The sequence below is a fragment of the Diadema setosum genome, unplaced genomic scaffold, assembly GCF_964275005.1.
Source record: "Diadema setosum unplaced genomic scaffold, eeDiaSeto1 scaffold_39, whole genome shotgun sequence".
Classification (NCBI taxonomy): Eukaryota; Metazoa; Echinodermata; class Echinoidea; order Diadematoida; family Diadematidae; genus Diadema; species Diadema setosum.
The window spans coordinates 113,294-130,627 of record NW_027307665.1 but is presented as its reverse complement, the minus strand read 5'-3'; the positions used below and the strand labels follow the sequence as shown (position 1 = coordinate 130,627).

Here is a 17,334-nt window from a genome sequence, read left to right as displayed (position 1 = left end):
AATAATGGATATATTATTCAGCAGACACAGGAAACATTTCTCCCATAAAAGACATTTCTTCCCATTTTGTTATGTCCGACATTATTGAGATCTATCAGTCGATATTCTTACATTTCCTTTTCAGCTGGAATGACGTTGAACCTCGAGGTACCCTCGCCTCTCCGGACTGGCCGTGAAGTCACCGCGATTTGCACAGGAAATGATGTCTCTGGCTCGGCTGTACCAACATGGTTTTTGAATGGAGTCAATATCACAGACGGCTTCACTACCACTAGCGAAGTCTTTGTGGAAAATAAAGTACAACCTACCTGCGGCACTAGATAGAATGTTAAATTTAGAGGCAATGGTCTTTGAAATTTATCATTTTTAAGATTCTAAGATGCCCTTTGGACCAAGTTGATGTCGTAGTTTATTTGAAGAACATTTTCGAACTAGTGTGAAAATCAAGACTTTTACGCTCAGTTTTTTGGTGCAAATTTCTGCTCCTGGCTGCCGTGAAATCACATCTTGGCACAGTGTCATGTCAGAATTAAGTAGACGTGATGCAAGAGCTGGATTCATGTGTTCCGTGTTATAGCACGAAAAAAAATCAAACATACACATTCACACACACACACCCACACACACGTACACACACACACACACACACACACACACACACACACACACACACACACACATGTATATTTAGGCCCTAATAGATATGTCCACTGATGAATAATGACATGGCGTTATATAGACAATGCGCTTAGGTGAAGGAGAGATGTGATGCATTCTACGAAATACAGAGACAAATGACAATTAAACTCCTCTTTTTTCTGCATTTTATTTACTTTTGAATACTAGGGATATAGTCGCATTCTAATTTCAACAGAAACTGAAAATGTTTGACAATCAAATGACAATATCGACATCTAAGGCAACAAAAGGAGAACGTCTCAAAATTGAATCCACTTACCCGGACGGAAGTCACCTTTCACCTAGTGCGATACCCACAATGGGTAAACGCACATTTATTCCGCAGATAACACATTCATTCCGTGCAGCATGATTCTAAAAGATGAAGAAATACATCGTCTACCCACACACAGCTGTAGGCGGCGAAGATTTGACAGATTGTCGAAGAAAATAAGTGTAATTTTCGTCTTCCATACATCAGAGCCGAGAAGCGAGAAAGGGAAGAAAGTTTACAGACTCTTAATGGACACTCTAATTTGTGTGTAGATGTAGGGATTACATGAAAATAAAAGAAAAACTACTTATAAACACAATTTTGGAAGAAAATATACAGGAACATGAATGAAACCCTACTGTACCCTCATAATAATTATATTACTTACAGATTAGAAATGATTAGTGAAATATGTTAGAAAACTCACCTTCCAGTTCACGTCTACAATGATGACGAAGTTACCCATATTCTGAGATGAACTCAATGCGCAGGTTGATCGGATATGAACTTTGACCGATATCAAGAGAGCGAAACAAAACGGTCTGCTTCTTAATCTTCAGAAACACTTTCTGCAGTGGGCTCATACGGCAACCTGGTCCTAAAGAATCATTGTACTTAACTTTACAGCCTATTTTTTCATTGTCATATTCAAAAACATGATAAATCTGCTTCTTTTAAGGCATGGTGGTAAATACTTGGAAGAGCGACATTAGGCAGGTTATGAGGCTTTCATAGCGGACCATCTACGCTTTTAGACTGACCGGAGAAATATTCAAAGAGATCAAGAAATGCACAGAAACCTATGCCAGAACTTTCTGGAGTGTAGACTAGCCTAGGAAGTCGTACCTTTACTTGTAAGAATACCAAATAGCTGAATCAAACTGTAGTCGTTGATGTTGGGAGTCATGCATTTTCTGCCCGTTGCCCATAAAGGTTACTATTAACATTCCTGTACCAGGACAACCTCGTATTTTTGAGGTCACAAATAAGCACTGCTGAATCCTCATCATTTGAAATACTCCAGCCAGCAATTGCATCGATGTTATACCAAGTGTGTAGAATATAGGTAACCAATTGCAAGCATATGGATGTTTCCATTGTCGAAATAAACATAACGATTAAAATCATTGTCACAGGCACGGCAAAAGGGAAAAGCATTGGAGTTTGAAAACGGAAGTGAACTTTCACCTACAATCATGAATAATCACAGAAACAGGCGTTTTAACACTCTTCAAGATTAAAATTGTATTTATTTACAATAGGCGTCTAGTGTTTGAATACTTGTTCAACTTACCTGCCTTGATATAAGTCCAACAATTTTGCAGTTTGGGCTACCTGAGTGACTTTGTTATACTCCGTGATAAAACGTGCTTTGGGAGTGATGTGTTGAATGTTATATCGTCCCCACTACTTGGAATTAGAGGGACGGCATTATGACTCTTTTTACTCATTCATACACTTTGATGCCGTCTTTGGGCAAAAATTACACTGAATATGAAAAAGGCAACTATCGACTGTGAAAACACTAAAAGATTAAAAAGACAAGTGTCAGAAAGATGTGTTCAATTCAGGTTCACATTCTGCCACTTCAGCCCCCTGGAAGTGTCTAATGTTTGACATCCTGTCTCACGGGAGTCTTGCAAGCTTCCAGAAATGAAGAGTGTGTCAGTAGTAATGGTGATAACTGACTCGAGAAAAAGCATTATGACAGCTTGGCTGACCATTACCTGATCTTCACGGACACGTTTGAATTCCGTACAGACGGAAGTGAAAGTCGATTTTTCCAACGAGTTCATGTTCATAATATAACGCTATCAACCATTGCTGCTTCTGTTTTAATAATTAGTGATGAGGATAAATCTCATTTTCTTTTCTCTTCATCCACACTCTTTAGGAAATCGTCATTGAAAACTTGATGAAAAGATGATGCCTTACGGAATGGATGGCTGAGCATCACTGACTGACAAAGGCATATAAGTCCAAGAATACAGCGGCTACATTATTTATTGCAGATGTGGCACAGGCACTAGTACATGTCCCGGCTATGAGGGTGAGTACATGCAGCTTGATTTCTTGACAACGTTCCAAAACACACACCAAACATTCAGGGCGAAGTGAAGCGGTAAAATGTGCAATTAATGTTTGGTAATTTTTCACCCTATATTCAGTGACATCCCTGCACACTAACTCACTCACTTATAGTAGGCCTAGTAATACACTCGCAGATATTTTTCATCAGACAGATGTGTCTCTTGGTCATTCAGTTTTCAAAATGCATACCCTGTGTCAGTGAATTTAAAACTGAGAAATCGTACAGAACAATATGTTACATTAGACTATGCACGCCACAATTTTGTCTTTGTTATTTTGTTTATCTACTTTTTACTTTTTATCAATGTACCTATCTTATATCTTATGTTTTATATCTTATAACTTATATTTTTATCCTATATCTTATACCTTACATCTTTATCGATTATAGTGAGGCTGGTTGGTGGATCAAGTGAAAATGAGGGCCGAGTTGAGATATCGTGTAACGGACAGTGGGGCACGATTTGTGACGATTGTTGGGATATCAACGACGCGCACGTCGTGTGCCGAGAGCTTGGCTACTCATCTGCCTCAGCTCATTATATCGGGGCCCGCTTCGGAGAGGGATCTGGACCAATCTTGCTTTCCGGGGTTGATTGTGCTGGAACTGAAAACTCCTTATTTCAATGCACTCGACCCTATTGGGGATGTGATGGATTTGATTGCCGTCACAGTGAAGACGTCGGAGTGAGCTGTGAGGGAGACAGTAAGTTTAAATCTGTAATTAATGAAAGATTATCCTGTAGCCTCCCAGTCATGAAGACGCCCAGCACTTCACGTTTATGCAAGGCAATATCGACCTCACGACAGAGTTGGTAATTAAGACCTCGTAATTTAAATCGTTAAAACCCTGGGTCCAGTTCCTTTGTCCTCATTGCCTATAGTCCCTGTAGAGAGGATTTAGAGCTGTGGATTTCGTGGTTGCTTGCTTCCAAGCATCTATTGTTTCGTCAGCGGCCACCAAAAAACATAGATAATAGATAAAAGATAAACAATAAATAAAACAAAATATAAATAGAAATTTGTTGTACAGTTGTATACATGTATTTCATGCATATTATATAATTTGAAAATACATTGAGAATATCTGACATATTTCCTATCTTATTCATCATTTTAGAGTTCTTCCAAAACGATGTCCGTGGAAAGGCTTCACTCGCTTTATTCTTGCTAAATAATATACGTAATATTTTGATATGTGTGATGTAAGTGTGATGAACTAAAAATCAGTCTGGGACAAGGCTAGAATGGACAGCGGCACAAAACATTTGACGAGGACATATGGAACAATAACAGTAGTAATTATAATAATGTTAATGATGATGATAATAACAATAATAATAATAATAGAAATAATAATAATAAACGATACTAAAGTACTTTTTGAAACGTGGCATTGTTGTATATGTTATAACATTAGAACTGCTGTATAATGAAAGCCTTTAGAGTTTCGATTTTCAATAAAACATACAGGCGATACTGACGAATCTACTTTGCAATGCATGCTACCTATATGACAACCGAGCGTTAGTTGTGAATGCCATCCTCAAGGTGAACATCAACATTTTTTTTTCAAGTGAAATGTTTGACGCGATGAGCCTGTAATGTTATTTTTGGTTAATTTCTCCGCTTAAAGGAACCGCAAAAGTAGATACGTACACCGTTCGTAGCGAGCTGACATTAATTCCAACTGTAGTGGACCATGGGGGCGTCCTTCAGTGCAACCTTCTCAGCAGTGAACAGTCTAGAACGCTACAAGTCCAACGTAAGTAGTTTTTTTTTTTCCTTTCTTTCTTCTTTCTTAAAGGGAAACTAGTGCCGTAGAGATAATACCTAATATGGTGCAATTGTGCAAGGATAACTTCAGTCAAATTTTCCACTGTAATGTCGTCATAATATTGAATAATAGTAGGACCGAAGAATAATTTTGAAACAGAATCTAATCAGCTACAGCATAAAGAAAGACAAGAAATATATGCTCGAATAAATTCGAAATCTGATGAAGTCAATATAACATTTCATATATTTTTTCATTTCATTGGATGAAGGAGTTTGTTAACACTAGATAATTTCATAAGACGTTTACACCCACTAGATGGCATCTACCACTTATCAGCTTTCAAACTATGTAAAAATGCTGGGATTATCGTCCATCGTAACGACCTACAACGGATGTAAAATATGCACTTTTGCTGCACATTTGCACTGTATATCGCCGCTAACGCACGCACGGAATTTCAACTTTGACGGGCCGGTATGAGGGGCCTGTAGTCGAGTAAACTTAAAATTCTATGAAAATGTTCTCATTGAAATTAGAAACCGATTCCTTTCCCAGGGGACAAAAAAGTAAATAAAGATACCCTCCTTTACGGACGCACAGTAAAGCTCAAATAACGCGCGCGCGCAAAATTTTACAATGCTCAAAATGATCTGAAACGTTTGTAAAATGATTTCTAGCTCGGTTGCAGCAGTTGGAAATTTTGACGCGAGCGCATGCGTGCATATTTGCGCCTCATGGCAATTTCTTTATATTGAAAATATAGGTCATTACAGTGTACATGAAATATGCCTCTGCCAATTTTCATTGTGAAATAACTTTTAGAAATTTAGCTAGAGATAATGTGATTTTGGGAAAAATGTCATAGTGACGTCATGGTTCAAATGTCACATAGGAAAAAAATTTCAAGCATTCCTAGCTCATGAGGCATTAGTGCTATAAGTTATAAGAGTTAAGATCTTCAGCTTTTAAAGGTAAGCGAAAACAAGATTTTGTATAGAAAGTAAGAAAGTAAGATGATTCGTAATCTTTCACGTATCACAGTGAAAAGTCTCGTAATAAGAAGATGATTTGACAGAACTCCTTATCGACATATATGGTTGTACAATCCTGGGAGGGGGGAAGCAAAATAGAGAACCCCGGTATAAAGTAAAGTGATATGTTTCAGAAGAAAAACAAATTGAGGTAGAGGTTCTTTTAAACGGCTGTTCTTTCGTATTTATTATGCTTCTCAAATCAAATCAAAATGAATCAAATTTAAATAAATCATCAACAAATGACAGAAGCAAGAGAAAAGCACAGTCTATACTACATGCATTACAAAATCATTCGGAAACATTATCGTTTCATATAAATACAAAAAGAAAAGAATAAAAAATGTGATTAAACAAGGAAGCAGTAAACATCATTTACTCTCTGTCTCTCTCTCTCTCTTTCTCTCTCTCTCTCTCTCTCTCCGCCACTCTCGCGCTCTTCGTATTCAGAGAGTTCACGCACGAACGATTTAAACACTCTAAAGCACTACTATGAATCAACGGATAATCTGTAATTGTAAAATTTTGCTTGCTCATTATGTTCATGGACCCATATGCAACATTGTGTTCCGTTTGTGATGTAAGCTCACATAAATGTTTATACTTTTATATAAATGTGCAATTGTTGTAAATTATACAGCTTGTACTTCTCTCCTTTTTACATGTATACTTTGCATTAAACATCGCCTTTTCTCGATGGAAGTAAAGCATTATTGAATTGAATCAAATTGAATTTAATTTAATCTAAGTGAACTGAATTGAATTGAAGTGAATGTGTTTATGTATACATAATAATAGGAAGAAAATTTACTCTGCGAGAGAATCTAATCAACGATGACTTAATTACCTCCTGTCTGGTCCTAATATTTGTCACGTGACAGATGCCCCAGCGGATAATATCACTGTGATCCAGATCAGCCAAGTCGAGGATGAACAGGGAACTAATAGCCTTCAGATCACGTGTCACGTCAACTCATGTGACCAACCATTTCCACCAATCAGGACATACGAAATTGCAATCGATGACGTCATTCGGTCGTCTTCAAACGCCCCTTCAGTGACCCTTGACCCTCCTTTAAGTGGATGCGTAGAAGTCTCCTGCACAGGTGATAACGACATCGGTAGGACGACCACCACACAGACTTACTGTACGAAAAGCTGCGGTAAGAGGACATTATCAATTTATTGATCTTCTTATGATATACATCAAGTTTCTACCAGACTTCAAATACATCCGAGATTTTGTAATTAATAGACTCACCACATGCACTTGCTTTGGGTTGGAACCACTTTCAATTTGATGGCGGTTATCACGATTATAGGGAGTTTTGGAACTTTACTCAGTGTCGCTGTTTTACTGTTATTGCGAATGTTAACACTATTACAAGCATTTCCTACACACACAAAAAAAAAAAAAAAAAAAAACACAGCATCATATTATGACAATTTCATTTCTAACACGAGTGCATTCCTCCAACGATCAATGAAACATTGTGCCTTCTATCGTTGCCACTCCTTGACTTTGACCTCCACTAGAAACCAGTGGCGATCCTCCAGCAGCTGATATCTTGTCGATCAAGACTTTGGAGTTCTTAGGCAAAGACCGTCATATGAATCTGCTAATCCTGTGCAGAGCGAACCTGAGCGACCAGCCGTACCCGTACCTCCATTCGTATTCAATTGGGGTTGATGGGACCATCCTGTCCAACGCGAGCTGGACCTCAGCCGTCTTGAGACCACGCCCCAACAGGTGTATTAATGTCACGTGTTCCGCAACTAATGGCGTCGGAATGACCTCTACGTCGAGGAGGCACTGTCCGACGGGTGAGCAATTAGGAAATTCAAAATTGTGTTTCTTTTTTTTTTCCCGTCGTCTCCATATCCATATCAATAAAAAAAAACAACAACAAAATAATCTTTGTGATTGAAGACGAATGCCCTTTACAATGAAATCTGTGTAAGTTCTTCGTTGTTCTGTTTTGAGCAGTTTACCCGAAGTAAGAAACACCTGACGTATGCATTAAAAGCAATATATTATAATATGGAAACTTTTATTTTGAACTCTTTTTTTCACTACAAACTCACATGTATCTTCAACAACATATCTTCCGTTCCCCTCAGATCCACCTGCGCCTAACATCATCTCTATCAAGGTAGAAGAAGACGAGAATGACTGGGGAACGAGTCTCAATATCTCGTGTCACGTGGATCCGACCGACCAACCGTTTCCACCGATCGGTGTGTTCGAAATCGCCGCTGATGGAGACATTTTAGCAAGATCCAACGCCTCTTCAACGATCATGGAAGATCAACCTAACAGGTGTATCGATATATCGTGTACCGGTATCAGTCAATTCGGAGAGACGTTTTCTACGCGGAACTTCTGCCCAGTGAAAACAGGTAGATTTCTTTTGGGTTCTGGTTATAAAGAAAATAGTAATAGAATAAATTGTGATTGCCTGAAAATCTGTGTTTTAATGTATTAATTAGGTTTTATACGTTTCCTCAATATCATTGTGTTTTGTTTTGTTTTGTATTGGTTCCGTACGTCTTCGTCTAAAACGGACTTTTTAAAACGTCCATAATAACCAATAATCAAAGTTCGGACTTAGCATTTACCGCAAAACACAGGGTTTTCTCTTTTTTAACTCTCTTAAAACGTCAGTGGACGTTACAAAATGTTTTTGAACGTTATCGAACGTTACAAAATTTAAACGTCCCGCACCTAACGTTTACAGAGCGTTTTTTTTTTTTAAAGAAAGTTTATTAAACGTGCTAAAAACGCCGAATTCAAACCCCCCCCCCAAAAAAAAAAAAAAAAAATCAGAACGTTCACACCCATTTTTATTATTATTATTATCATTATCATTATTTTTATTATCATCATTTTTATTAAGTCCCCTACGTCTTCGTCATAACAAAAGTTCACAAAACGTTTTTCTTAGGTCCGCTACGTCTCGGTCGCCATTTATAAACTATAAACTATAAACGTCTACTACATCTCCGTCTTTAATAAACGTTTAAAAACGTTTTTATTCTATTAGGTCCGCTACATCTTCTCTCGGTTTCTATGTTACGAATGTGCATGCATATTATTTATGAACATTCCAGTAAGAAAATCTTAAATTTCAAAACTAGTCGAAATAGATAAAAGACAATGAAATTTACAGTTTTCATCTAAATGGGTTCAAACATTTTTAACTGCGTTAAAATTGTACTTACGTTATTGTTCAGTACGTTATTAACAATTTCAAATTGTGTTATGAAGAGGTATTTGTGTATGTTAATAGGCCTAATTAAAGTATGTGTTATTTAATTTTAGTAACCATGTCTTCACGCATTACAACATTTTTGCCGGTATATGAAAGAATGTGATACAGATATTAGACAGAACTAGGATGTACTAGGTATAGGAAATACGACATTATGAACAGGTTAGGATAGAATTATAGATAGAATTATATAGGATTAGGATTACGGTATATTAATCCCAGATTATGTCTGTATAATCTCATAACTAAATAGTATGCCCAATACAACCCTTATTTTTACCCATTACGTTTTTTTTTAGAGGTTTGTTGTTTTTTTAAAGGTTCTTTGAACGTTCTTGACAGTTCATAGGAAGCTACATACATTCCTGAAAAGTTTAATACAAGTATGTGTGGGTTTTTTTTCTGTTTTTTGTTTGTTGCATCTTTTCTAAAAGTTCTTAAAACGTTTGTTATGCACATAAGACGTTCTTAAAAGTTTTCTAGAGGTTCTACACGGTTATGAAATGTTCTTTAAACGTTCCGGAAAGGGGGTCGAGACTCTTTTAAACATTCTTAAAACCCTTTTCAACGCTCTAGGCTGTTTTTAAAGTTTTTTTTTTCTGAAGTCCGCAGAACGACCACAGAAATTTGCGAATATTCTTAAAAGTTTTCTGAGGTCTATAACGTCCAAAAGGTTCAGAAGGTCCTTAATTTTTTTTTTTTTTGCTTGTTTCTAACGTTTTAAAAGCTTGCTTACCGTCCCCTTGAAACAAATACGTTGAGAAAACCTTCCATAAAAAGACGCTGTGAAAATGTTTAAGCAAACCTAAAAAAAAAAAACGTCCAAATAACGAACTTGGTATGTTTCAAGAACGTGCATAAAAGGTCCATTTGAAGGGGTCGGTGCAATATAGTGCTAACCCACACAATAGTCATTTTGAGATAATCGCTATTGAATGTTTGGAAAGTCCATACATTGTACATTAATAAAACATGAATGCATGCATTTTTACCATCTTATTGGTTGAATTCAAATACATTTTCACGGAGGTTAGAGTGAAGGATAAGGATTATGAAAATGCATGTAACTCAATTTTGACAAAAGTGTGGGTTAGCACTATATTGCACCGATCCCTTCAATTGTTAGCTGGGTCTTGTTCTAGGCCTGTAATGGCTAGATGTAAAACGTCTGAAGTTGAAGTAAATGGCTTCTTTGATTTGACATCATATTCACTGCTTTTAAGTGGCATTGTATTATAAAATATTTTATATTAATCTATGTGTCGACACAACTGTCAACGAGAGGTTTATTGTGATCACTGTTGTTTTGGAATGAAGACAAATAAATCGTATACTGGTGTATTGCCCTCATAGGTCATGCGCGCCCAGCGAGTAACATCCTCTCCATCAAGACCCAGGAGATCAATGGAGAAGGAAGCCAGGTCATTCTCGTTATCACGTGTCACGTCAGTCTTCAAGACCAGCCGTTCCCACACCTCCACACTTACACCATCGGAGTCGACAACACCGCGATCTCCTCGTCTAGCTGCGCCTCGGCTCTCTTCAGACCACGCCCACACAACAGGTGCATCAATATCACGTGCTCCGGGACAAACGGGATTGGTTGGACCTTCACCAGTCTCGAGCACTGTTTGACGTTCGGCTCTGGGAAAGGTAAGTCAGAGCGGGGTCATCCCACCGTAGACCGACACCCACGAGTCATACAGCCCACGAGTTGGACATTGAAAACAGGTCCATGAGTCACACAGCTCACGAGTCATACAGCCCATGCATGAGTTCGACACTAGGCAAATAAAGCCCATGAGTCCGACACTATGTAAAAACAGCCCATGAGTTCGACAGATACAACACGGGGCTCAATGTGTCGATCTCGTGGGCCTTGTTAGCTTAGTGTCGAACTAATAGGCTGTATGACTCGTGAGCTATATGACTCGTGGGTGTCGGTCGCGTGACGTGCACCCGTCAGAGCGAGATGCTCTGAGAATAACTAACCATAGGCGAACTATTTGTGATTTGTATTATTCTGAGTGGAGTTTATTGGTCACTCTAAGTTTATTACAATGATATGACTAGCAAGACATGTAGATGAGCTCTAATCGCAACGGCCGGTCAAATCCACGATTGTTGATTCTTTTTAGATATTGAGTTCATTTCCAATTCTACATAAACCTGCTAGGATTCACGCTGTGTTACTAACCTAAGTATCACATTATCAATTTTATTCCAACTATGCTAGGAATCAATCACATGTCTACGAATCCATCTTGCGATGTAGGTATGACATAATGAAAAGTAAATAGTTTGGAATTATTCTAATAAAAGTAACTGATAAACAAAGGGGGAATTGAAGTTTGATTGCATGTTTGTCAAAGCAATTAAGTTAACTTTTATATAATATCCTTTGGTCTTCTTCAGTCTGTTCAAAACCATTCGTGTTAAATTAATAAGTATTGATAGGAAAATAACTATTATGATGTACAAGTATGTAGGCCTTTATGCCTTTTTTCGCAGTTTAGCTGCTTTCATTGATTTTCTTGATTAAAATCTGAACTCGTTAAGATAGACAGCTTGAAGATTCCTCTATTAACTGTCTATTTGCAGCTTTATAAACGATTTTATCCCTACACATCAAGCTGGCTGAATGCTAAATTTGCTTTCACATAAAAAGAAGAAATATTTTAAGAGGGTGACACACATACATTAATTTTTTGAATATAATACATGTTTTAATATAAGTGAACCAAAAAAAAAAATGTAAAGACTGGACTTGAAATTTTAGGTCAGACGTGTTTTTGAATTTTCCCCCTCTTTTTGTTCTGTCAAACTAATTTTTTATTCCCCTCATGTCTTGTCTTGCCTTACTACAGGTCCAATTGCCGGTGTTCGCCGAGGATTTCTTCAGCAGCCGTCGACCACGTACGCCCTGCTCGTCGCCGTGTTCTTCCTGTCGTTGTTGACCTGTGCGACAGTGATCTTGAGAAGGAGGGATGTCACGGCCTTTTGAAAATTAAATGCCTTGCTATACCTTCCCTTTTATTCAGAGTTAAATAAGTCTATTAGTGAGCACTTTATACTTCAATCTCGGCTTCACAATTACGCCAGGAATAATCGTGTTTGTTTGTTTGTTTATACGAGCAAAGGAGGATAAAAACTCTTTTCTAGTTGTGCTTCATGTTCTTTTACAAGACATTACCTTTCCTGTCTTTTTTTTTTTTTTTTGCTAATATTAAAACACAGTTTTACATAACATCACTCTCGAGAAGTTTAGATTGCCGTATTGCAAATGTAAATTGCATGCGATTTACGAGTTGTCATGATTTTTAATGCTGTGTCTCGGTTTGACAGTTTAAGGTTGAAATTGTTACATTTTTTGCATGATATCTATAACACACCTTTCTGTATCTTTATTAATCTACTGATTTGAAACTTGATTAGTATGAGAAACAGTAGGACTTCTCGCTTCTTGTAGTTGGTTTTGCAATTTGTTCTTTCCAGTGCTTTTGAAGGGGAAAAAAGAGCAATTAATAGGCTAGGTGAAAAGGAGAAAAGTTAGGAGTGCTCTGTCCATTCTACTTAAACCAATGTTGTTTGCTAGGAATATCGTTTACAAACAATGACTTTTAGAAAGGTTGTCTTATCATGCTCAATACTATTCTTAAAGGACAAGTTCACCTTCATAGACATGTGGGTTGAGTGAATGCAGCAATATTAGTAGAGCACATCATTGAGAGTTTGAGGAAAATCTGACAATCCGTTCAAAAGTTATGAATTTTTGAAGTTTCTGCTCACTCAAGGCTGGATGAGAAGACTACTATAGCTTGTGATGTCACATGAGTACAATGATATAAAGAAAGAATAAAGAAAATTCAACATATTTCCACTTCTCTCGCATAACAAAAGAACACTTGACTTCTCTCTTTCAGAAGGCAGGGGAAATAATATTACCCTTAACATATGTCAGTGACAAGTCGAAGAAATGTGCACTTTATTCAAAAAGTAAAGTTTTGTGAGCTTCTCTTGTTATTTTCCTTATATTGTTGTACGCATGTGACATCATACACTGTAGTAGTCTTCTCATCCAGCAGTGACTACGCAGATACTTTAAAAATTTATAACTTTTGAACGGATTGTCTGATTTTCCCCAAACTTTCACTGATGTGTTCTACTAGTATTGCTGCATTCACTCAATCCTTATGTATATGAAGGTGGACTTGTCCTTTAACTGCACTTTCGTTAATGTACCTTTGATTAGCGAACAAATTTAATAGGTAGCTCTTTGTAAGATGGTACAGTATATAGCTTAATCAATACCTGCCTCTAGTTTAGTTTCTCAACAGATAAACACGGTAAGCCAAATTGCATAACGTAAATCACATAACGGACTGTGGTAATTACAAAGTATGTTACTCAGTAAAAAGTAGTCGGCGAAGACTGGGAATAATTTCTTTCATCTCTTGTCTGAATTCTTAAGTGAGCTTTTGTATGGTCAGGGATGTTGGTCGTATTATCTTGTTCTTTCATTTTCTTTTTAAACGGAAATTGAACAATGGAATGAGTCAGAATTTGGGGCATTGATGCAACAGGTGGAAAGCACTGATAATTGTACAAAGTTATGCTTTGTTACTTAATCATTAGAACTCCTGGATGCGTATGTGTGTGTGTGTGTGTGGGTGTGTGTGTGTGTGTGTGTGTGTGTGTGTACATGTAGGTGTGTGTGTGTTGGTGACAAAGAGAGCTCTGGTTCACTGACTGTCAGGCTAAGTGAACTCCCATCATGCTCAACAGCACAAAAATCCATGGACCCGACTCATCCACTTTTAATACAGTTTTCATATACTTTAATATCAATATAACACAAAATATTATACTTCCAACATTAATATATTGGCTTCTTTCCTCACATAGCTGACACAAACATGGTCATTTCTGCCACATAGAATCTATATTATACTCTCACTATCCCAGCATCCTTGAAACCCACATGACTAAACAATGCCAAGCATTAAAGAAGTTTTACAAATACATTTAGGGAGCCTTTTTTAGCATCCTTTTAGTTCTGTGTCATATCAGTTAACAAGTGTCCACTGTCAATAAACCGCAGTAGAGATTGGAGGAGTTTGGATGGAGTTTGGGGGGGGGGGGAGGCAAAGGAGTTGAAGACTCAAGTAAATTACAATATAATTTCTTCATCATCATTATTATAGGACTCCTATTGAATTTTAGAAGAGAGGTTGATTTTTCAGCAGATGGCTAAAGTTTTCATAATGGGGTCCATTATACATCGAACACTAGAAGAAGAATTTCCGTTGAGGTCCTTTAAATACGAGCACAAACATGATGTCTGAAGAAATGTGACATCTTGGAGACACATACCCTTCTAACAATAACAAATGTCACATGTTTGAACACAAAAAAATGGATGTTTTGAAAATCTCATCGCATGCTTCAAGGGGAAAAAAAAATCCTTATTATGAACAGTCAACATGGAATCCAAAGGAATCGGTAAAAATGCTTTATCTTTATAGTGAATTACAATAAGACACAATTAGATTTACATGTTTACAATCATCCAGAGCTGAGTTTGTCTTCAACTCGATCAATTGTTTGATGTGTTAGGTCAAATATTTAAAGGCAAGTTTGATTGTACATAGTAATATGCACATACTGTATGCAGCCCACAGGTTCCAGCAAAGACTACCATTCTTACAGTACATTTGTACAATGTACTATCACTGGGGACTATTAAATAAGTCTCTCCATTATGAAGCAGATACTGCAGAAACCTAGCTCTCTGCTGACAACTCTTCTGCTGACAACCTTACATTAATCAAATTAATGGTTCCTGCATCGAGTTGCTTTTTACTTCAACTGACTGAGAAACTGCCTTCATCGACATAAGGGGAATTGGTCAATCAGCTGGAAGAAGAAAACAACTTGACACAAGAATAATGAATTTCAATAAATACGCAATACTCTCTGCTATAGGGGATAAGAAAAATTAATTACTGTCGGGCAGAAGCTCAATGGTCTAATGGATATGACACCTGTCTAGCACTCAGGAGACCATTTTCTTGAGTCCATTTTTATAATGGAAACAACTCAAGACATTGAATAATCAGTGTCAATTTACGTCCATGACGGGCAATTCTATAATCGGTTGCAATAAACCTCACATTAGCTTTTCACATTTCACCATCTCGATTCCTTTCATACAGGTTCCAAAAATTCTAAACAATGCCAGGAAACATAACCTGAACATAGAGCATTGATACATTGTTCAATATGCCACAATATATTCTGTATAACTTTTCTTTTGCATCAATGCCCTATAACAATACCAACCTAAATTCATTCTCATGATCATTACATGACATGACATGACATACCACGGACAAATAAAACAGATATAGTAGTACTTTGTTTCCAACAATGGTATGTATTCATAAATTTTCAATATTTACAACAGCTAATACATTGTACTTCCATTTCTCTCTAAGACTAAATTGATTTTATTTCTGATCTACAATACCTAAAGAGTGAGTAGATGATATATAGCATTTGAGAAAGAGAATCTTGAGCAGAACACGGAGGTGGAATGACAAAAAGAAAATACAGGAGTGGTCCGTTGGTCTTTCCATGGCACATATCATATTACAAATTTCAAGCGAATCATTTCTCTATACAAAATCAAAGAAACAAGCCACGTGCAGTCGTCCCCATATTCAGATTAGCGAATTAAAGTGGTTAAACACTGGACTTTACAATTAGATCACCATGATAGAAAAATGCTTTTAAAAAAAATGAACCCAGGTCAGATAAATTGAGCACCCTTTATCCATCACTTGGATTTTTTAGATATCTGTATACATGCATATTATGTTCTGCTTTGGTTGTTGCATGAGCAATTTGCATCATTTTCGACTTCTCTTCTGTTGCACCACGTCTGTGGAACTCTCTACCAGTCCACTAGTCCCACTTCGGAATTGCAATAGCCTCAATACCTTCAAGTCTGAACTGAAGACTTATCTTTTCCAGCAACTTTGTGAATGATGTGTGACACATAGTTGGAGCCGGGCACCTTTGAATGTTTCTCCAGGTAAATGGCGCTATATAAATGTTTTTTTATCATCATCATCATCGGCATCACTGCAGACACTGGTAGAGTGTAGTTTGCAGGCACAAACCCTTGTTGGTCGTTAAGGAGTCTGCGTGCGCCAAGACTAATACACGCACCACTGCACTGCAGCCTCTCCCAATGGGAGAAGCTACAACACAGGGCCTATGGGACAGCGCCGGAGTGGTGCATGTAGTAGTCTTGGCGCAGCAGACTCCTTTACGACCAATAAGGGTTTGTGCCTCCACACTAGGTAGAGTACAGGACCGTGTAGCCTAGAGTTTTCAAACTGAAAATGTTCCTTAACCCTTTCTCTGCAAATGAGTCAAATGTGCATTAATATCAAACACATGTACATAAAGACTGGGAATGAATGTGGCACACAGAGTGATAACAATGCTTTTCTTGTGCTGGAAGAGATGGCTTCTTTATTCAAACCAATCAGACATGGTCATCATGTTGATGCTCTTTTCCTCACAGACCAACAAATTTGTTCTGTCGGTAAACAGCTTCTATCTAGTCCGTTGGATTCAAGTGTCTTATTCCTGTGCATTTGGGGAGATTTACTAATACTAGCAAAAACAGAATTGTTTTGTTGTCGTCGTCGTTTTAATCTCAGGAGGTGACAATATTGTAGGCAAGCAATAGTGAATGTTAACTTGCTCAAATTCCTTGTCTGAGAATGTGGTCCATTACAACCCAACATATTGCTTACTTCAGCTGAGAAGATCCAGTATGCAGCAGAGACCCATATCTGCTTACAATACCGGAAAATTGGATTGTTCAATTTATGTTCAAAGGAAGAGGAAGTCTGCATTAATTTGACTACTCAGATCCAGAAAGAATTCAAAATGGAGAAATTCTGAAATTCTGAATCCCTTGGCACCAAACCAGACCAAGGAGAATTTCACAACACATTTCAGGTATTGACTGGAAAAAAAAAAAGAGAGAGAGAGAAAAAAAGAATAAAAAGACAGAGAAGGAGATTACAAGTATATCTGCCAAACAGCTCACTCCTGTCCACAAACAGAACAAGATAGAAATGCAATGTAACCACAGCTTACGATAAAACTATCAGATCTAGACGACACATA

The 17,334-nt window shown here is 37.4% G+C and overlaps 1 protein-coding gene across 1 annotated transcript; it reads left to right on the top strand.

Annotated features, from left to right (window-relative positions):
- The first annotated feature begins 4,745 nt into the window (after positions 1-4,745).
- LOC140245829 (uncharacterized) lies at positions 4,746-12,130 on the top strand. Its single transcript, XM_072325328.1, has 6 exons — positions 4,746-4,808; positions 6,723-7,017; positions 7,391-7,678; positions 7,976-8,254; positions 10,480-10,779; positions 11,994-12,130. The coding sequence occupies exons 1-6, from the start codon at positions 4,746-4,748 to the stop codon at positions 12,128-12,130; spliced, it is 1,362 nt and encodes a 453-aa protein (XP_072181429.1).
- Positions 12,131-17,334: the final 5,204 nt, after the last annotated feature.

Coding starts and splice junctions, on each gene's coding strand:
- LOC140245829 (XM_072325328.1), top strand. CDS start 4,746: ATGGGGGCGTCCTTCAGTGCAACCTTCTCAGCAGTGAACAGTCTAGAA. Junction 4,809..6,722: donor TAGAACGCTACAAGTCCAAC/GTAAGTAGTTTT, acceptor GGTCCTAATATT/TGTCACGTGACAGATGCCCC. Junction 10,780..11,993: donor GACGTTCGGCTCTGGGAAAG/GTAAGTCAGAGC, acceptor GCCTTACTACAG/GTCCAATTGCCGGTGTTCGC.